This window comes from Neoarius graeffei, chromosome 13 (assembly GCF_027579695.1).
Source record: "Neoarius graeffei isolate fNeoGra1 chromosome 13, fNeoGra1.pri, whole genome shotgun sequence".
Classification (NCBI taxonomy): Eukaryota; Metazoa; Chordata; class Actinopteri; order Siluriformes; family Ariidae; genus Neoarius; species Neoarius graeffei.
The window spans coordinates 71,219,054-71,241,624 of NC_083581.1; the positions used below are offsets into that span (position 1 = coordinate 71,219,054).

A 22,571-nucleotide genomic window follows, 5' to 3' on the forward strand; every position below is an offset into this window, starting at 1 on the left:
GGGGGTTTTTTTTGTATTTTGATTTGTCATTTTTGTTTGATATTTCAAAAGTATTGTATGAACATTTTGGCACAAAATTGATTCCACAGAGATCTGCTGGACTGCAGATTGAACAGTAGCAAGAAAAACAAACCGAAGCACTTTGGTTCGATGTCTGAACAGCACATAGCTGAGACACTCCGTGCACAACTGTCAAAACAGAACATAGGCCCATAGGGCTTTCTTAGATAACCCTTGGCCACAAGGTCTTACCTCCAGCATTACATCGTCTCGCTATCTCCCAGTACACGAGTCCTAAGGCATAGATATCAGCACACTTAAACGAATCGAAATGTTTCATGTTGATGGTTTCATCCAGCACCTCTGGGGCCATGTATCTGTAAAACAACGCAGGTTTGTGGTGTTTATTCAAACCATTTTAAATGTGTCCTTGCAAACATTTTCACCATTAGATGAAGCAGTACCTCTTGGTGCCCACTCTCTGATTCGGGGCGATGTCAATAGTATCAGTGATGGACTCGTGGCGTACAGCCAGGCCCAAGTCCGCAATAGCACAGGTGCCATTCTTCTTCACCAGGATGTTTTTAGATTTGAGGTCTCGGTGTGCAATGCCAGGCTTTCCTACAAGACGAGCCATTTAAACAAACAAATACAATGCAGCTTTTTTTTTTTTTAAACCAGAACCAAAATCATATTAGCACATAATGTAAAATTATATTGATGAAATACAACCCCGATTCCAAAAAAGTTGGGACAAACTACAAATTGTAAATAAAAACGGAATGCAATGATGTGGAAGTTTCAAAATTCCATATTTTATTCAGAATAGAACATAGATGACATATCAAATGTTTAAACTGAGAAAATGTATCATTTAAAGAGAAAAATTAGGTGATTTTTAAATTTCATGACAACAACACATCTCAAAAAAGTTGGGACAAGGCCATGTTTCCCACTGTGAGACATCCCCTTTTCTCTTTACAACAGTCTGTAAACGTCTGGGCACTGAGGAGACAAGTTGCTCAAGTTTAGGGATAGGAATGTTAACCCATTCTTGTCTAATGTAGGATTCTAGTTGCTCAACTGTCTTAGGTCTTTTTTGTCGTATCTTCCGTTTTATGATGCGCCAAATGTTTTCTATGGGTGAAAGATCTGGACTGCAGGCTGGCCAGTTCAGTACCCGGACCCTTCTTCTACGCAGCCATGATGCTGTAATTGATGCAGTATGTGGTTTGGCATTGTCATGTTGGAAAATGCAAGGTCTTCCCTGAAAGAGACGTCGTCTGGATGGGAGCATATGTTGCTCTAGAACCTGGATATACCTTTCAGCATTGATGGTGTCTTTCCAGATGTGTAAGCTGCCCATGCCACACGCACTAATGCAACCCCATACCATCAGAGATGCAGGCTTCTGAACCGAGCGCTGATAACAACTCGGGTCGTCCTTCTCCTCTTTAGTCCGAATGACACGGCGTCCCTGATTTCCATAAAGAACTTCAAATTTTGATTCGTCTGACCACAGAACAGTTTTCCACTTTGCCACAGTCCATTTTAAATGAGCCTTGGCCCAGAGAAGACGTCTGCGCTTCTGGATCGTGTTTAGATACGGCTTCTTCTTTGAACTATAGAGTTTTAGCTGGCAACGGCGGATGGCACGGTGAATTGTGTTCACAGATAATGTTCTCTGGAAATATTCCTGAGCCCATTTTGTGATTTCCAATACAGAAGCATGCCTGCATGTGATGCAGTGCCGTCGAAGGGCCCGAAGATCACGGGCACCCAGTATGGTTTTCCGGCCTTGACCCTTACGCACAGAGATTCTTCCAGATTCTCTGAATCTTTTGATGATATTATGCACTGTAGATGATGATATGTTCAAACTCTTTGCAATTTTCCACTGTCGAACTCCTTTCTGATATTGCTCCACTATTTGTCGGCGCAGAATTAGGGGGATTGGTGATCCTCTTCCCATCTTTACTTCTGAGAGCCGCTGCCACTCCAAGATGCTCTTTTTATACCCAGTCATGTTAATGACCTATTGCCAATTGACCTAATGAGTTGCAATTTGGTCCTCCAGCTGTTCCTTTTTTTGTACCTTTAACTTTTCCAGCCTCTTATTGCCCCTGTCCCAACTTTTTTGAGATGTGTTGCTGTCATGAAATTTCAAATGAGCCAATATTTGGCATGAAACTTCAAAATGTCTCACTTTCGACATTTGATATGTTGTCTATGTTCTATTGTGAATACAATATCAGTTTTTGAGATTTGTAAATGATTGCATTCCGTTTTTATTTACAATTTGTACTTTGTCCCAACTTTTTTGGAATTGGGGTTGTACAAAAAGGGTGTGTGGTTATGGATCTGTATTTACCCTGCGTTCCGAGGATCTCCATATGCAGGTGTGCAAGACCACTAGCGGCTGACAGAGCCAACTTGATCATGCCTTCGATGGTGACCGAGTAGTGGTTCAGGTAGTCGAACAGAGAGCCGTGTTCATGATAATCCGAGACCAGCCACAGCTGAGTCCACGTGCCATTGTCTACAGGAGGAAAAAGGGGAAAAAATAAGATCAGCTGTGAGCTACTGCTCACTTACGTATCCTCCCCCCCTGCTCTCGGTTATATCAGAATGCAAGCAAATGAAGGAATAGGACGCTTATTATAAATGTTGACTTCAACAAATAATGAACCCTGAAACAAGTAAGTAAAGAGCAGTGTCTCTCCCCAGGGATTTCAAACAGCATCCTGGGAAACTGTCATTTTGCTTCTTGAAATAGCGTCAAAATCCACCCTATATGTTTCGGAAATACGTTCAGTCGGTAAACAGGAAGTTGATGTGCGACAGACCTGAAAACGGTATACATGGTATAGAACCCCAAGCTGAAGCTCGGTACCAAATATCAAGCAGTTGTGATTTGTAGTTGCTGAGAAAAGTGTTAGGAAAATTGTGTAAATCCACGCTACATGTTTTGTAAATACATTCAGTCAGTAAACAGGAAGTGGATGTGCGACAGAACTGAAAACGGTACACATGGTATCGAACCCCAAGCTGAAGCTCGGTACCAAGTGGCTATAATTTGTGGTTGCTGAGAAAAAGTGTGTTTCGGACAGATGGAAATACGGACGGATGGACGGACAGAGGTAAACCAGTATACCCCCACCCACAAACGAGGAATAATCATGCTTAACATGATTTAAACCTGGATTTAGTACGCAATCATGTACCTTTGTTGTCTGCCGCGATGAAGCCCAAGATGTTTTCGTGCCGGAGCATGATCGTCTGGTAGATCTCAGCCTCGCGGAACCAGGAGCGCTCCTCTCTGGAGGAGAAGATCTTCACAGCCACGTCTCCTCCTCTCCACTTCCCCCTCCACACCTCCCCGAAGCGGCCCTTCCCGATAATCTCCTGCAGCACGATGGTCCTTGCTACCGTCCTCTGCACAAACAGAGGTAAACCTGCAGGACGTGCAATAAAACAAGGTCACACAAGTCCTGGAACAAACCCTCTGGAATTATAACGGGAGAAACGAGGCGGGACTGACCAGATCCAGAGCCAGAGGTGGACAAGTCAAATATGAGGTCCTGCAGGGTTTTATCTTTGGCGAGATAAAGGTGGTCACATGAGGGATCTTCTACATCTAGCCTCTGCCGGTGGTTGTAGGTCCTCTGGTGGTGCTGGAACAGGAAGACGCCGATGATCAGCAACAGGCAGAAAACAAAGACCGGTCCTGCTATGACTGCTACCAACTCCACCGGACCCCAGCTACCACCGGTGTCTGGCACCCCTGCAACAGATTATGCAGTTAAAACCTGGATCAAAGTAAGATACAAAAGAGCAACCATTTAATTAATCAACACAGCGACGTCTTCTGAGCTGCTCACCAGTCGGGACCTGCAGGTCGACGCTGTTACAGTAGTCTGTGTAGCAGCAGAGTGTGTTGAGCACGCCCTCAGCACTCAGGCAGTAGATCGGTTGACCAGGTGGGATTAGACTCTCACGTGGAATACAGATGCGCACATGCTGCTCCTGGCCTTTAATGTAGGAGGTTGAGACCATGCAGGCCCCATCTGTTTCACACTCATAGCCACTTTTTTCACAGTTAGTACAGTTACACTTCAAAGCTGCAGAGAGAGAGAGAGAGAGAGAGAGAGAGAGAGAAACAAAATAAGTGGATCAGATGTTGTTGCATTCTTACAACAACTTAATTATAGCTGGTCAGATCTCATACATGCCATTCACTCTTAACCCCAAAACAATCAACTACTGTTGTATTCCTCCTTAAAGGGCATATTCTGGACAAATTTCGGTTTTTTATATGAAAGTATGTCCCTTTACACACTCATCCAGAAGGGTAATTCTGCTGTCTAAAAAAATAAAATAACAAAACGTGTCTGGAAAAATCCCAAGGGAGTCTGGAGCCAGATTCGTGACGTCACCTGCGGAAGCGCCAGCAGGCTGTGGCACGGTTTCAGTGCACAGCCTGTATAGACCAAGCGCTCCCATTTCTCTCTCATTGTCCGGTCTTTTGGGAAACGATGAGTACTAATCCCATCAAGATCGGTGTTGCTACACCCTCCTACGATACATCTGTTAACCGTTTTAATAATTACGCGATAACGTTGAAGAACTTTGCAGAAAACCACCAGGTCATTTTCTCATCAACAAACCAGCGCTGACGTAGGATTCAGAAGGAAGCGTCCCGCACGCGACGTCACGAAAATCAATGTGAAATCCAAATGCCAAGATTTTCAGATGCGGACCAATTCGCCTCAAATGGCTCGATTTCAACTGAATTTTTCTGGTATTGCGCAAGGTAAAAAAATTGCAGAGAATGCAGAATGTTACAGATATTTGACCAAAGTTTAATATAAAATAGGAGAATTACATTGATCTTGCTCCTGAATTTACCCGTGATATGCGCTTCAACCCCAAAACAATCAACTACTGTTGTATTCCTCCTTAAAGATTACATTTGAAAGATGGAAACCACTGAAACTGGGATGAGACTTAATACTCAGGAAATTCTCCAGAATGTTCACGTCAAATAAACAAACACACCAGAACGCCAAGGACGTAGCAGCTCATCTGGCCCGCCATCAAAACAACCATGACTACAAAAACAAACAGAACTGAAATGTGACAACGTGAAAGAGGACCAACCTCCACGACAATTTGTTTACAACAGGAAAATCAACCACGGACTAAACTTTGTTCCCCAAGGAAGGGAAGATCGACCCAAAACAAACATCGAACAGAACTGAATTGGCATGATAAACGAGACAGGAGAGACAATTCTAGCCAGAAGAAAATGTTTAGTTGATCTAATTACTAATTTGTGAGCAAAAAAATTGACAATACAATGAACCTGTTTTGTGTAGAAGGTCTAGTTCTTTCAAATAAAACGATCAGAACTGAAATCTATCGAGAACTGAGGGAGGGGCCACGATTTCACCGAAAATAAGCAAAGTTGTAGACAAATTGTTTCGAAGAAAATCGACAAACAAATGACCAAGGTTTGTTCCTCGAGGGAAGATCTACTCAAAACATCGATCAGAACTGAAATCGGGTGAGAACTGCGAGAGGAGATACAATTCTAATGAGAAGTCCCAAAATTCGTTAAGGTGACCTAATTAGCAGTTCGTTAGCAAAAAATTGACAATGCAATGACCAAGTGTTGTGCAGAATGACGAGTTCTTTCAAACGAAACAATCAGAACTCAAATCCAATGAGAATTGAGGGAGGAGATCTCATCTCATTATCTCTAGCCGCTTTATCCTTCTACAGGGTCGCAGGCGAGCTGGAACCTATCCCAGCTGACTACGGGCGAAAGGCGGGGTACACCCTGGACAAGTCGCCAGGTCATCACAGGGCTGACACATAGACACAGACAACCATTCACACTCACATTCACACCTACGGTCAATTTAGAGTCACCAGTTAACCTAACCTGCATGTCTTTGGACTGTGGGGGAAACCGGAGCACCCGGAGGAAACCCACGCGGACACGGGGAGAACATGCAAACTCCACACAGAAAGGCCCTCACCGGCCCCGGGGCTCGAACCCAGGACCTTCTTGCTGTGAGACGACGGCGCTAACCACTACACCACCGTGCCGCCCGGGAGGAGATACGATTTAACTGAAAATAAAGTTGTTTACAGCAAGAAAAAAAAAAAAAAACCAAGTTCCTCAATGGAAGTGGTGCGTTCATGTGCTATGGGAATTATGGTAAATACCAAACGCCGACATGGAAAGCACACATGAACGCCCCCTCCTGTGGTATTTTCCACTGGGCAACTCGTACAAAATTTTGATACACGAGTTGCCGAGATGAGATGAACTTTAACCTTTTCAACATGGCGGCGAGCGGTACAAGACTAGCTTATGAACCAAGAAAGAAGTGGTTTTCACCTACGGAAAGCTGACTCTCACCTTTTAAACGAGTCATGTTATGTATATTATATTATTATAATATGTATATTATAGCCTAATACAAAATATTCTGTGGCTGTCCAAAGAACGCCAACAATGATCTAGATACTGGCTACTCTCATTGTGGCTACAGCCAAATTTCCAAAAACTGCGTGGCATTCAATGTGTTAAGAAAATCTCTACTTGTCATGATGAGGAAATATTCAGCATTATTTACCTTTTGACTTTTGATAACTCATATTCCTGCTGCAGCTGATGAACAAGGCAATCTATAATTGTTTTAGCCAAATAACAGGCCTGATTCTGAATCTGGTCCACCATCTTTAATTTGTCAACAACAACAAAAGCATGTGAACACAACACACTGGTAAATACCACTTCCCAACTGGAAAATATCATCTTCCCATAGCACATGAACGCAGCAAAGATCCACCCAGAACTGGAACTGGGTGAGAAATGAGACGAGATAAAATTCTAGTGAGAGGCCTGGGAAAAAAAAATCATTAATGTGGCCTAGTCACTAACTCGTTAGCAAAAAATTTGACAGAACAACGACCAAGTTTTGTGCGTAGTGAGGAGTTCTTTCAAACAAAACAATCGGAACGGAAATCCGTTGAGAACTGATGGAGGAGGTATGATGTAACTGAATTGTGGATGATGGATGGCGTGGCGTCCATCGTCCGTCCATGGCAACAGCTCGTCGGCCTTATGGCCAGATGAGCTAAAAAGAAGGATGTGCTTATCTTGCAATAAGCTGACCATTTGGGATTTTAAATACTGTGTTTTCTTCTGGTTGTTGCTGCCGCTGAAGTGAACGAAGAAGCAGCACAAGAGAAATGTCGGAATGAAATCCATCCTTTAAACAGGATGCGATCCTTTATGAGGAAAATTAAAAGTAGGCTATGAGAAGATGCAGATGATAAACTCACGGACCACGGTAAAAGATCGTTGCAGGTGCAGGCCGGTTGCCACCAGGGGGCATGCAAAGTCAACAACATAGGGCGTGGAATTGAGTAGGTGTCACTGTTGGTTCAAGCAGAGGCCATGAACGCAGGCACCAGTTTACCACCGGGCTGCATAACATGAAACCGAATCCGCCACTGCAGATGAACCCAAACAGACTGAAGCTGAAGCACACTGCAGCATGCTGCTCACAGCACGGAGCAATACGTCAACACGCACGGCAGCAAGTTTGCTTTAAAAAACAATTTTGGACAGAGATTGGAACGCGAACTTAGACTGGGATTACAGAGTACGCTCTTGAAGTCGTACTATTCCACTTCGTGTTTTTAAACGTCTACTTTCACGCAGATCGCTTAACAAGCTGCTCTGATTTTCAAGGGCATCCAAACAGACACGTCCCATTATCCTGGCACGTAAGCCATGTTTTCTAACTCTATTTTTGATCCGTCATCGCTGGTGTGAATTTTTGTCTCTGCAACCAGTCGAGCTGACTGACAGAGACTGGGATTAGAGAGGGGCCCGGTGTCTCTGGCACCCGGAGGCGGCTCAGGCAGGAGGTTGAGGTCATTGCGGGAAAGGGAGGAGGAGAGCAGAACTGCCTGTCACGCTTCATTCACACCCTGCTCTTATCAGCCCCAGAGCTCAGCCACCAACAATGGTGGGCCACTTAGGACAAATTGCACTGGTTTTCGAAAATAACAGGATTTGAAAACCGTGAGGCGTGACGGCGACATGGCCCTGGGAGAACGAGAACAAAAAACAAAGGCAGCGATATATAAAATCGGTTAATCCGAGAACTTTATATTATTTCTTTTGCAGATTTGCTAAACTATAATCTCTACTTCTCGGTCTCAATCTGTCAACACACTCCAGCCTCTGATGTTTGTACAAGCCTTATATTAGTAGATCTTGTCCTCAGCACACATGTACACGTGTACTTTTACACACACGCACTCCCTTCTTCGGGGTTTGCTTACTTGCGTTCACACTTTGGACTCCAGAGACAGGGTTTACACCGATCTTACTCAACTCAATGCACTTCCGCTTCATTTCTCACACATGGATTGCACAAGACATGACCCCGCAGTGCCCTGACCACACCCTTCCATATGTGTACAAGCGAGAGTGTTTGTTGCTACTACTGTTGACTCATCTAATTTGAGAGCTCTGACGCTGTTTAATATTTAAACAGTCATGTCAATAATGCTCACCTCTGAGAAACAATGGAGAGAGAGAGAGAGAGAGAGAGAGCGCAAGAACAGGAGTGAGTGAGCGAGCCAGCGAGCGAAGGAGTGTGTACACACAGTATGGCTGTGTTCTTTAAAGGCATAAAAAGTGTACTGCCAGTAACTGCCAGTGGAGCGGATCCAAGTTAACTGTTCACATGCACCAGGAATTTCCTGAATATTGCACAGAGGTGACCAGGCCCAGATAAAGTGGGAAAAACAACTTTGTGCCATTTCCTCCTAATCACTGCACTAATACAGCACTTTTCCCATCAGGCGGCATGGCTCGGTTCTGCAAATTACCCATAATCCTCCGCGCTGGCGCCATGTCCACGCCGTACCTGTGATTAATTTGGTTATTCTGTTTACCCAGCGGCCATTCAAGCTGAGCTGTGACATACGGGTGGCTCTAAAAATGAGCGACCGATTGGTCAAATGCAGTCGCACAGACGTCCACATTAACGGTTCTCACGTAAAATTATTCAGTAGAAGGCTGGAAGTGACTGCTGAAGTTTTTGTTCAAAAGAAATCAACAGTTTACACGACAATTTAATGTTTCTGATTATATCAATATTTCTCTCCATTAAGCTTACGTTTTTTTCCCCATAACCCACTGAACCTCTGCCACCTTCTAGGCCAAATTCAAAATGGCTGCCGATTCACTTTCTTTGCACACTATATAGGATGTAAGTATCATAGCAGAGAACAGCAGCTGACCAAAAATGAGGAAAGGTTACTACCGGGTCCAAAGGGGCGTGCAAAAATATCGATACGGCGATATATCGCGATACTTTGTCTTCCGATCCAATATCGATACTCAAAATTTGAATATCGATATTTTTTCAAATAATAAAATCATGTTTCAGACGGGTTGTAAATCCAGTACGACTTCCGCACCTCCGCTCCGCGAGGTGTCGCTGTGCCGCTACCTCACTGCAAGGCACTCTTCGTCTTCTCTTTTTTCCCCCGGTGGTTGCAGTGAGGAAAAAAAACAGGCAAGCATGGCTGTTAACATAAATCTAGAGACGCCGCCGAACTTTAAGGCAGATGTTTGGAGGCACTTTGGATTCCAAAGGAAAGGAGAAAAAAAACAGTGAGCCGGACAAAGAGAAGGCACTTTGCAAAACCTGTTTCGCTCCAATTAAATTAAGATGCTCCAATTAAGATGCCCACTGCACTTTTCAATGTGTTTCAGACAGTGCGTTGTTCCTGCAAAATAAGCACAAGTTAAATGTTCTCAGGTATATGTTCTCAAGTTTACAAAGAACAAATTGATATTAGTGTTAGCACTGAAATGTATGCGCAGTCTGCAGTGCAAGTTTTAAGTTTTCATAAAACAATTTGATTCTGCTTGTTAAGCAGCACTGATGTGTCCATGCTTACAGAAAAGTTGAGAATACGAGCACAGAAATGGGAATTTTCTGTATGTTGTAGTGAAGCAACTCTTGGTTTTGCCAGCAGTAGAATAGAGACAAATATATGTCTGGCAAGAGTGTGTAGTTATGTATGTGAAATGTAATTTTACAGTGGTCAATAAATTCTGATTTTCTTCAGTGACACAGATATCGTGATGTGGTTGAAATTTCTTGCAATATATCGATTATCGCAGAATCGCTGTACCGTGATATTATCGTTATCGTGGGCAAAATATCGCCATAGTATCGTATCGTGAGGTATCTGGTGATACCCAGCCCTAGTGTCTACACCCCTCCCTTCCCATCCATCCATTATCTGTAGCCGCTTTATCCTGTTCTACAGGGTTGCGGGCAAGCTGGAGCCTATCCCAGCTGAGTATGGGCGAGAGGCGGGGTACACCCTGGACAAGTCGCTGACACATAGATAAACAACCATTCACACTCGCCCTCAATTTAGAGCCACCAATTAACATACATGTCAACCTATACGGAATGTCCGTATCTTATACGGATTTGATTCGATAAACGTCGTATACGGGCGTATAAATAAAGTTATACGGATTCTTTAAAAAAAAACTTCAATATTTATTTAGAGCTATAATCAATTCCCACGATGATAAAAGAGCGCATAACATTTACAAACGTACTGTACACCACAGCCAGCCAGTAAAGAGTCTTATGAAATCGTGCGTTATCTTGTGGTAGCGAGACTTCGTTCCACTTTTGATCATGCGCACACCACATTGCGAGAATCCCGCCAACCGTGAAGTCATAGACGCCGGCTTCTGCGTAGAATCATACGTCATCCTCGCCCGAGAATAAAGATGCCTCATTCATGTGCTGCGTTTAACTGTACCAACAGGTTTACCGTCCAAACGAGATCACATGGGATTACCTTTCACAGGTGAGACTGGAAAAATACTTTTCATTGTATTTGGTCATTATAACGTAATTTTACGAACAGATTTTTCTGACTTTGTGGCCAATATGAAGTCTCGCGCATAATAGCCGCTCGGTGAAACCTGTCTCCAAACAACGAAGTATTTCCTTCGTAACTACGCTGATAACACTTTGTGTTTTTGTCAAACATTGGAGCTTTGTATTCATTCTGAAGGTTTATTGTTATTAATATTGAATAAAAAGTAACTGGGATATATCATTGTTGATTATCATTCAAATTTTAGGTAAATTATTTTAATTTGCATCTTATACGGATTTTATAAGGGAAATACGGATTTTGGTTATACAGGTTTGATTGACCAAAGGTTGACATGTATGAATTAACTTAACCTGCATGTCTTTGGACTGTCGGGGAAACCGGAGCACCCGGGCAGAACATGCAAACTCCGCAGAGAAAGACCCTCGCTGGCCGCTGGGCTCGAACCCAGGACCTTCTTGCTGTGAGGCGACAGTGCTAACCACTACACCACTGTGCCGCCACCGCCTTTTGAGCTGAGAAAATTTGGCATTTTTAAGGGCTGAAAGATGTATTTTCCTGGCGTCTGGTACCTCATTAGAGACCCCCAAATCCTGTCAGTAATCCTGTCTGTTTCGTATGTACATAAGACGACATCAGCATCAAACTCCTCTTGTGCCTCATCAACTTTAATCTGTGTAATCTATCTAAACAACACTTGAGATGGAATTTAGTTCCGTATCACCCAGTAGCGTACCATCTGGCCATGTGTTTCAATCAAAATGGTATCCTGTCAACTTAGTACATAGAATACAAGACAGTCTTATTAGAATGAAATGTGTGAGTGACGGAAAATAAAGATACGAGTCTTGTGACAAGTTTACAACGATGTTTTGTTGCAGTGAGCCTTTATATCGTTGTGCTAATGGTAACAACTACGACAGCAAGCTTTAAGACCCATTTTTTGGTCATTACACACATTACTCATATCCAGCTAGGAACGTCATCTGTTTGAGCCCTCATTTTAAAACTAATTTTGTGATCAAGAGTTCCGAGTAATGTTAAAAAACGTCTTGGTGTACTTCTAAATTTCATGAATAATTTCATGCACCTCCCTCTCCGCGTGCCCTCGCGAACCAGCATGGGCACGGCCCGGTAGGACTGCGCCTCGGGACGTTATTCACCCCGGTGCGAGCTCACCTCCGCACCTTAAGGGTAGTATCTCGCTGGGCTGCGACAGCCCGCGACTAGTTGGAGACACAATTGCGATAAAATATGCGAATTAGCGACAATTTTCACTTGGAATCACACTGAATTGATATTCGCGTATTTTATCGCAATTGTTGAGTCTCCAACTAGTCCAACTAGAGATACAGTCACACTTTCTGTCTCACGGAAACTGACGTGAGAAGGGTTTGTGATGGCTTTGCGACACCAGCGACGCATTTGCGGCTATTTTGAGAGAAATTTTGTCGCGCGAATTTTTTGAACATGTTCAAAATTTCAGCGACGAAGGAGCGACACTTTGCGACTCATGCGAGGAAATTGAGAAGCCCCGCGAATGTTTCAAGACACTTTTGAAACTCTCTCGTGAATGACGTTCGCAAGCTGTCGCAGCCCAGTGAGATACTGGCTTAAGTTTCCATATGATTCACTGATCCAGCCGGCCTTTAAAAATTCATAACTCGGCTACCGGAGGTCCCAGCAAAGCCAAATTTCGCGTACACCTCCCTCTACACGATCCCCTACAAACCAGCATGGGCATGGCCTGCTAGGGCCATGCTTTGGGACGTTATATGCCACCATGCGAGCTCCGCTCCTTGCCGCGCGCTTTAACATGAGCCACAGCTCCAGGCGGACTTTAAAAATTCATAACTCGCCCAGGGAAGCTCGCAGATGGCCAAATTTTTGCATCACATTTCTGGGGAAACCGATGAGCAATTCTTCAAAATTGGGTCGCATTTTGTGATGCGATACCGGCTATCTTGAACGCTGTTTATAAGCATGCTTTTCACCGATGGTGTCAAATAAGTTTAGAAAGAGTGGATTCTACTCACCTACAAGCATCAGCCCAGTCTTCACAAATATGGCTGGGGAAATTCCAACTTCGCTGTACGCATACTGTGATTGGCTGATTCGAACGGAAGTGAGGGAGACGGCCAATCAAAACGCTCCTTACAAAATCGTTGGCTGTGATTTCCGTAAACAAACACGAATATCTGGTCACAGCCGGTGAGCTCGCCTGATGCACGAGAGGTCCTGCCAAAAAAAATCTCTCGCCGGATTTGCGTCGATCTCAAGAATGACCTGTTTGGACGTCAAATCCGTGGAACTCCGCGAATCTGCGGAAAATTCTCACCTCTGAAGTATGGACCTGAATGCACCTCTCGCATAGAAAGACATTTCAGACAAATGTATGGCTCCTTGTGTTTGGTAATGTTTGCACTCAAACGTCTTGGTATTTCTCCTCGAGATTAAAGTATTGGCACGCTCGGCTGTGTTTGGGTAAGCGAAATTTTGCTCCTCTGTACATTCACAGAAAGATTAAAGTATTGGCACGCCTGTGTCTGGGTGCGTGAAATTAGATTAAAACTGCTCACACAGCATTGAGGAAACATTACCTCACCCAAAATCAGGCTTGGGGTCCAATTACTCTGAACAGTGCACGAATCAAAAAAAAAAAACTGCCGCCGCACTTTCTAAAATATAGTTTTGGACTGAAAAGGGCAGCTATGTGGACGACTAAACGCTCATCTCTGTAAATATAGTGTAGTGTGTGCACTGGCGGAGGAATTGTTTCAACACCATGAACATGGCTCCATACGGTATGCGCTGTCTGTACGTGGCCTGCGGTACAGCTGCTGAACGGACTGTGATCAGGTCCTGTGGTGATAGACCTCAAATCCCCCCCCACACACGAACTGTAGCTCTCACACAGCCCAAGACCATGCTGAAGAATGCCTCATTAACCAACAAAACAGACAGAAAACTGCTCGCCAGCCATGTTGTAAACAGGGGCAATGAGATCACTGAATTTCCTGTCATTACAAATAACCGTGATGTCAACATATGATCTCTTAACATATGACTACAGACAGCAAACAGAGCAAATGCCTGAAATAGCAAGCTACTCAAATGTCGCAGCATAAACAATGCTAATAAATCCACCCAGCTGAACGAGCATGTCAGCTGGAAAAAGCACAATCAGAATTTCCGCCTCCCCCCCCCCAAAAAAAAATGTATATAATGGAGAAAAAAAGGCACTAAACAGGGTGTGAATGAGTGTGCTCTTGTATACACATAATTGGTGGCCTTACACTGGCCCTTTGTTTGGAGATTAGGCAGACATGAGGAGGGACTGGGCTGACTGTGCCGGAACAAAGAGCATGAATGGCCTGTGAGGAGAGGGGCTGTTAAGGGGCTGGACGCCCCCCACCTTGGGCTTTTCACTGCTGCTAGGGGAGGAAAGAGGAGATACAGGACGGGATTGGGGGCAGGGATCTGACTTCACTCGCCATTACGACGCAGTTTTGGTCGAGGGGCCAGCTGCGACCATCATTAAAACCCAGTCTAGACTTTGACTTAACCCGTAGGAAAGAGGGAATTCAGTAAAGGCCCTGGCGCAGAATCTCGCTGGCAGTGTGAAGTTCCTATCATTCCATTCTTGTTCAGACAGGAAGTGACAGACATGCAGGGAAGAAGGGGTGTGTGTGTGTGTGTGTGTTGGAGGGGGGCTGTTAACATTAAGTGCAAGTCTGGACGATCGGAGTGGGGTTTAGAGAGATGATGAAACCGCAAATGGATCTGGCATAAATAATTGCATATTACCGGTAAAGTGACTAAGGCCTGTGCAGGCCAAATATTTCCCCAACCCCAGAGCTCGCTTGCAAGCTCGCTGCAAACTTGGGGTGGGAGTACAAAAATTTTGGAAAAACTACCGTACAACTTAAGCTTTTTGAAAATACATGGTTCCGGTCTTCCTTAACTCGAACCGCGGTGGTTATCCGGCATCGTCTACATCAGAAAAATTAAAGTCCATCATCTTCCTTTGTGTCGTAAAGAGCAGGATGCCGGGGGCCAGAGGGAGCAAGCAGACTACAAGAGTGCTGTTACCCAAGATGCAAAGGGCTGAAACGAGATCCATAGAGCCCCCCAGACAGGGAGCTGATTAAGACATGCTGACGCCACCAGACAGAGCATGCACACTCTCGCACTCCTGCGTGCGTGCGTGCGTGCACGCACACACACTTACAAAATCAATACAGGGGAAGGCGGAGCATCTTTTCTGTTCTCATGGTCAAATTACCTGTCTAGTCCAAAAGCAGAAATCGTTTTCTCCCTCCGTAATCATGAGTTCTTATCGAACCAGTATGTATCCCCCAGTGTTTCAGTCATGGCCTTGCACAAGATAACTCGAAATAACATAGCATAATTCAGAATGATACAAAGCTGTAGCTCCCAAACCGCTTAACATGCATCTCAGCATCGATAAACATAATAGCACTGCACAGTACAATACATCCATGTGCGGGCAAGCTTGCGTGATGTAGCGAGCTTTTTAAATATCCTATATTTGTGCAGGAGATATTGCACCAATGGATACAAGGAAAGGAAAGTGAGCTTTCATACTGAGGCGTCCTCCAAGTATTGCTAAATTTAACACATGACTATGATGAACGCATACATCAGGAAAAGCCACATTTTCAAAATCAAGTCGTCCCATGTGGCCCTGAGAGCCTGTTCTGATTACCACTGGCCTACATCTTTTCTTTTCAAGCAAAAAGGGACTTTCACAGGATTTGGTAGCGCTGCTGGTCTATTTGCCCTCCTTCCAAGTGCATATGATATCCCTATAATATGAAGACCAAACAGGCAGGCCATTATGTCGTTAAGCTAAAAAGATGATAAATAAACAAGGCACAGAAAGCCTCTGAACAGAGCGCGAGCCGGGTCAAGTAAAGGCTAACATGTCTAAGTGCAGTTAGGCTGAGCTTCTTGCTGACCACTCAGGTCATTAGCAAGGTCATTAAAGAAGCAAAGACAGATCTCGGTCTGCTGCGACCGTGAACTCAACCCCTAGTCAAAGGCTAACCCGCAGCCTCGTATTCAAAAGCACTGACACTCGGATACACGAGACTCCGCCCACGCAAACCCACACGTATCCCTTTCCTCTGTAGCTCAGGCTCTGACTTCCTGAACAAGCAGACACATGCAAAATATACTGTAGCTTAACGTGCTGCTTCATTTCATTTTCATAACTCCACTCTGATATTAACACGCTCTCATGGCAGCTGCTGTGCTTTCGCTCTGCCTTGATGTCCGTCTGTCTGTCTGTCTGTCTGTCTGTCAGCTGTCTCACCCTTGAGGTCTTAGTAACACTATAAATTCAAAGCAATTTAGACACACCCTTTCGGTGGTTTTCACACCATTTCTAACAACCCCAGGTGCAGCTCATATATTATGGTTTTGCCGCCAAATCAGAGAGAAAATGCTTTTCTTCTGGACGTTCTTCTTCGATATCGGACTACGACACGATATAAAAGAAAGTGCTTCTGTTAAAGACGAGACAATCCCTAAAAGAATGCAGGCAGGCGTTACGCCGTTTGTTCAGTTTGGTGGGGATGGAAACGCAGCTAGAAAACACAGAGATGCACCCTGCCTCCAGGCTATTTGCCTGGTTCACTGTTCCTCACTCACACTGATGCCATTTTCTCACACGGGGCTGTGAGAAGCGTCACACGGCTGTGCAAGAGCCCCAGCCTTCATGACGGACTACTTTCAGGCCCATCAACCTGGTTATGCTGTAATTGAGTCAGCGAGGCTGCTGAGAGCAGAGGAAGAATTATACCCCCCGAATTTCCCCAATTCTTACAAAACAATACCTTGTTCAACCGGTACCAATATTTTAATGTGTTCTGGGGAAAATATTTACAGTACTGACAAATGACACTGCATACCTTTACTAGCAAACTAGCACTGAAAAAAAAAAACACGAACCCCCCCGATGAATCCTCATCTCTACTGGATTTAATTTTTTTATTTTTATTTTCTTACACTAATGCTTTCACATTTTAATCAAACCTCAGTATCTTCACACCCAAGTGCCAGAAGATTAAGATAACAAGAGAAGACCTGTCAGCATAGCTAACTAACATTTGCTAGCTAGCCATCCAAATGTAAATACAGTAAACTGGCTACTTTAACGAATCCAATTACAAACCGCAAACAGCTTTTCATCAAAAACTTGATTTTCAGACTGATAAAACGCTAGAGTCCAGCCTGCATTTCGACCATAATTAAAGACAACCGCTAACGCTAATACCTGAGGTAACATAAATGCAGCTGGCTAAAGGCCTCTGCATGCTCTTGCGACAAGGCTTTCGCAGATAGCTTTTCGCAGACAGTTGTAATTTATCGTCGAGCGGGGAGTAATAGGCGTGCGCGATGTTATTCACTGCCACAACGCAAGGGGGCGCAAAGTCGCTAGGAGTAGTTGGTGGGTGTGGTTAGTGGAGTGTTTATCCTCCGGTTACTTATAATGACTAGAACTGGAGTCGTATAGATGTCCGTACTTCCTCACTTCCTCGATCAACCGCTCTTCGTGCTGCTCCATCTTCGCTCGTGTTTTTAAAAATGGTGGTAGTGAAAACAAACCAAACCGGGAAAGTAGGGAAGCGGAAGTGCGTGTACAGCAGATGTAGAGTGGACCAATCAGAGCCCTCTTGTCTGCGACGCTGTCTGCGAGGCTTCTGCGGTGATCACAATTTTTGGGAGGTGCGCGCAGAGCGTCTGCGAAGGTGGGGGGGCTACGCAGACACTGTCTGCGACGCTATCTGCGAGGACTGCGTTGTCAGCATAAATTGGCCTTAACAGCTAGTCCTTGCTGCTTTTTCATTCTAATGCTTAAACAGCAAGTTACATGGAAAAGCTAATAAAATGAAGGCGTTTTGACTCCTAAACATATTTTTAATAAACATATTTGGCAATAAAAGACTGAAAAACAGCAGTATAACTAAAACTGCAGCACAACAGGTATTTACACTAACACACAGTTACCAAATATGCAGTTTTGAACTTTAATTACTGTTAAAAAAAAAAAACACAGTATGAACTGTAAAAAAATTATTATTACATTAACTACTTGAGCACTCTAGTACCAGTAAGAGTGTTTACAGGATACTTCCAGTTCTTTCTTTCTTTCTTTCTTTCTTTCTTTCTTTCTTTCTTTCTTTCTTTCTTTCTCCCCAGTCACAGTGTTTAAAAGGTCATTTTTCAGACAAATATGGCAAAGTTCAGCACAATCACTTACATTAATGATTTTAAAAAATGACCGTGGCCCAATTTTGTCCCACAAATCATTTACAATTACATTTAAGGCTTATACAGCCTTTGGAATTTAAATTAAAAAGTGACCAAAAGTGTCCCAAATCATATTTCACTCCACATTTCAATTTTGGCCACAAAGAAGCCAGACTGTCATCACGTCTGAAACGTGGACCACAGAGTGGGAGTTGTGGCCATGTTCTGGTAGCCAGAGCTGTAGTCTCTCAGTATGTGGGCTAAATGAAGTGGCAAGTGTGGGCTGGCTGTACACCATTACCGTTCCTCAGCTTCTTTGGTTTCAGCAGGGGGACTGACACTTTGGGCACCTTCACCCCTCCTCAACCGGGACAAAAACGCAGCAGCTGTGCAAACCGCCCTCAAGCAGTCCGATACCCCTTCCAAAGAGCAACGGCCCTCTCGCTCGTTCGCTCACTCACTCGCCCACTCGTAGCCCTGAGACGTTTCTCATCAGCCGAATGCATGGCTGCAGGTGGGACCGATGTGGCCTTCACCTTTCCCTTAAGCCTGGTACTGGAACGTGCGCCAGAGTGTTGCGCATAATGGCCTTGTGTGAACAGAGGGAGGAAACGTTCTTGGAAACCAGATGAGTAATCCAGGCAAAAAAGATTAGAAGCAATTACTTGAAAAATGATGGGAAATTCATTGCAATGCCTTATCAAGCAACATTCACTAACGTGGCCAGAAACAACAAGGGGAAACTTTGACATTTCACAAAAAAAAAAAAGGGGGGGGAAGCAAGTGTTGGTTTAAAGCTTCAGCCATGCTGGCTCTGAGCTTTCTCTAACTGTTTTTTGATTCAGTGTTTCAAGTCTTTAAACATGATTTTTAAAACTATATCACATCACACTCAGACATGGTCCTAAGAGAGAACGCTTGTCTGAGCTTTATCACAATCAGAAAAACCACGGCAGCTTTCTTGGTCATACATCAGGCATGCTTATGTATGCACCAAATGTAACCAACATTCGTTTGGCCTTACAAAGGGGACGCAGACTTCTTTGACAGGCGTCTGAATGGGGGCCATTGCCCACATTTCCATCACAAAGAGCCAGACTTCAACTCTGACTTCTGTCTGGGTTTGTTGAATGAACAGTTTGCGACTGGTCCATACAAACACCACCCCACACTTCCTACATGTTAAACTGTGCTTCAGTTTTATGGACAGCAAAATTTTACTTATTAAGCAGAATGTCCAGGTTAGTGTTGTACCATGTGTATAATGGCACTGCAAAAAAAAAAAACCACCCCACCTAACTACCCACTCTTTCATGTTGCACTTTGTAAATTCTGATCGGTGGCCGTCAATTACCTCCGCCAATTTTGTTGGAGGAGGTTATGTTTTCACCTCCGTTTGTTTGTTGTTCCCAACGCAACTCAAAAAGTAGTGAATGGATTTTGATGAAATTCCAAGGAAAGGTGGGCCATGGACCAAGGAACCATTGATTAGATTTTGATGCAAATCCAGACATGCATCTGGATATTCTAATTTATTCTAGCCACATTCACTGGATATGAGCAATTGTGTGCTCTGACTGGCTACTGTACTACCAGGATATCACCTCATATACCATGAGTAGGAAAAAAAAAAACCAAAAACCCAAATGGCAGAGCGTGTTGCTGAACCAACCAAGGATGAAATAAAAACCTCTACTCAAAAACAAACAAACAAGCAAACAAACAATATCCCCCACTGGCAACCATGCCATAACTCTGGTAAAATGTGACCCAACTGAACGAAATTACAATATGCGTATTACTGACATATAACAAAGAATCCTGCCAAGTTTCGTGAAATTCCTCCAAAAATTGTGAGAGGAGTTGATTTCAGAAGGTGAGTACCCTTCCTCCTTTGGGCCTTTGACAATCCCCCTTTGGGCCTTTTGGCCAGTGGGGAATAAAAAAAAAAAAGCAAAGAAAATATGGAATAAAAGTCTTTGAGGGTAAGAACGTATCTTTTTTTTTATTTTTGAGGAATTATTATTATTATTATTATTATTATAGCATTTTTCACAAATTTCTACTGTCTTTTCGCCGGTTTATTTACATTCTAAGCAGAAATTATTTTGCCGGACGTTTTGTCTCAATATTTTATCAGATTTGAGAAAATAAAACTGCTCTGTTTCTCAAAATCCAGTGAAAATAGATGTAATAAAACAGTTATTCCACTCAATCTCGTCATTCATGGCTTAAAGCAAACTTGGTGCGATGCACCTCATCAGCTATCAGCTCATGTACGACTCGATTTCATGGAATAACTGTTAAACGTGCCTTGGTGGCGGTATGCGCTCTCCTGAGTGCCTCTCTCGTTTGGGGACGTTTCGCTGCTCTGACTTGTATCAACATGGTTTATTACTGATTAGTAAATCATTTAGAGAAGAAAAAAAGACAAGAAGAGTTTACACTTTGTGGATCAACACTGCCCCTGACCTAGACAAAAAAAAAAAAAAAAATCCTAAATAGTAACTGTTCTAAATTTTAGATAGAAGTCATAATGACTCAAACTGTAAAAAACCAACCAACCAACCAACCAACCAACCAAACAAACAAAAAAATGCACTACTGCTTATAAGCTACCACAATGCAATAAAGATCCACGCAGTGGTGCACTGGAGGCATGTTTGTGAAGCAGTTTAAATGCTGGACATGTTAAAGAGACATAAAGCTGTCCATCAAGAGAACAGAGCAATTTTTTTTTCTACCCATTATTTCAGGAAAGACAAGACAAACCTAGTCCTGTGATTCCCTTGACTATGAATATGTATGCAGTCAGGAATAAAACAGGTTTACTGGGAGAGTTTGGTGTTCAAACCGTGGCCCTCCATTAAGAGGTGCATTTTAAATGCACGCCTCAGTGTTCTTTCCCTTTCCAGATGAAATACAGACAGTAATTCAGTATTGGCTCCATATACAAGAGACATTTACACATCCATGACTAGTAAAAAGCAACTTGAAGGAATTAACGTGCCATTAAATTGTGCAAACCATCCTGAACCAATCCCATGTGTTGTAAATAAGAGCTTCTTCCTGGCTTTGCTGAGTAATCTTTAACCCGCACAGGGTACCATGGTCCTGTAATGAACTTGCAATTGGATCACAATTACAGCGAGTTCATCCTGTGAATAGAGAAGTGCATCTTTTCACTGGAGCACTCAAACCAGAAAACAAAAACAAAAACATTCTCCTGAAAGTGTGTGTTAGTGTGTGGCGGGGCATGCCTTGGTGACTAAATAAACCACATGGAGCTGAGATTATTATCCACTTCACATTGTGTCGGGTTAAGTATAGGCCTGGTGACGGCTCTGGAAATGCAGCCTATGACTTACACAACAACAACAACACCACCACACCACACCACACCACACCACAACAGCGCTTCATTAGTGTTCAGAATATGCACAGGTTTGTTCTGAAGCGCTCGCGCGGCCGCGCTGCCCACAAAGGAACCTGGAAAGCCGTTTCCGCACGCGCTCCACTCCGCCGCTAATTCAACACATTTCAACCGGAACAAACCGGATTTCCCTCAAATCAAAGCGCAATGTGTCCGAGAGAGAGAGAGAGAGAGAGAGAGAGAGAGAGAGATCAGGAGGAAACGCCGCATCAAACTCACACAAAATACAGACTTTCACGTTAAGGTCGCGAGCCAACAGGCTATAAATCAGCAGCAGCAGCAGCGCCATGATGAGCGCCTCTCTCTCTCTCTCTCTCTCTCTCTCTCTCTGACCGGAGGAGTGTACATGCAGCCACCGCACAGACCCGACTCACCGTCACCCGGCGTTATTAATCCAATGAGCGCGAGCACAGCCACGGCGGTTCGTCGCACAGACATGACTGCGCGATTCCCATCGCTCCGCGCCGCGCCGCTCCGCATTAACGCCGGCGGTGCTGAGCCGGAGCGCGCGGGACACTGCACACACACATTCACACTCACGCGCGCGCTCACACCAGCAGGTAGGCACTCCGGCAATAAAGCCTCGCGCACAGCTGCCCTGCTTAAAGGGCGCGCGCACTTGTTTAAAGGGGGAGGCGTTACTACTCCGCGCGCGCTCCCTTTGTTGTGGCGTGAGAGCGCGAGCGCTGACTCGTGCAGCGGCCCCCCAAAACAACATTTCATTTCATCTCTATTCATTTCATTTCATTTCTCTTTACCCTTCTTTTCTCCTCTCTTTCTCCTGTTTTCTCCTCTTTTCTCTTCCCTTTCTCCTGTGTTTTCTCCTCTTTTCTCTTCTCTTTTCCTCTTCTCTTTCTCCTGTTTTCTCCTCCTTTCTCTTTCTCCTGTT

The 22,571-nt window shown here is 44.1% G+C and overlaps 1 protein-coding gene across 3 annotated transcripts in view; it reads right to left on the reverse strand.

Annotated features, from left to right (window-relative positions):
• Nucleotides 1–22,262, reverse strand: part of acvr1ba (activin A receptor type 1Ba) — a 34,343-nt gene extending 12,081 nt beyond the window's left edge. For 2 of the 3 annotated variants that reach the window (XM_060938469.1, XM_060938467.1), the window contains exons 1-7: nucleotides 22,057–22,262; nucleotides 3,882–4,121; nucleotides 3,542–3,784; nucleotides 3,225–3,455; nucleotides 2,372–2,539; nucleotides 465–621; nucleotides 253–377 (exon numbers count right to left, since the gene is read on the reverse strand). In XM_060938469.1, coding sequence (XP_060794452.1) covers nucleotides 253–377; nucleotides 465–621; nucleotides 2,372–2,539; nucleotides 3,225–3,455; nucleotides 3,542–3,784; nucleotides 3,882–4,121; nucleotides 22,057–22,162 — 1,270 coding nt within the window. In that variant the 5' untranslated portion in view covers nucleotides 22,163–22,262. Of the gene's footprint in view, nucleotides 1–252; nucleotides 378–464; nucleotides 622–2,371; nucleotides 2,540–3,224; nucleotides 3,456–3,541; nucleotides 3,785–3,881; nucleotides 4,122–13,007; nucleotides 14,044–22,056 lie in introns of those variants that run through there. The other variant, XM_060938468.1, reaches the window with a different exon arrangement.
• Between the last annotated feature and the right edge of the window lie 309 nt (nucleotides 22,263–22,571).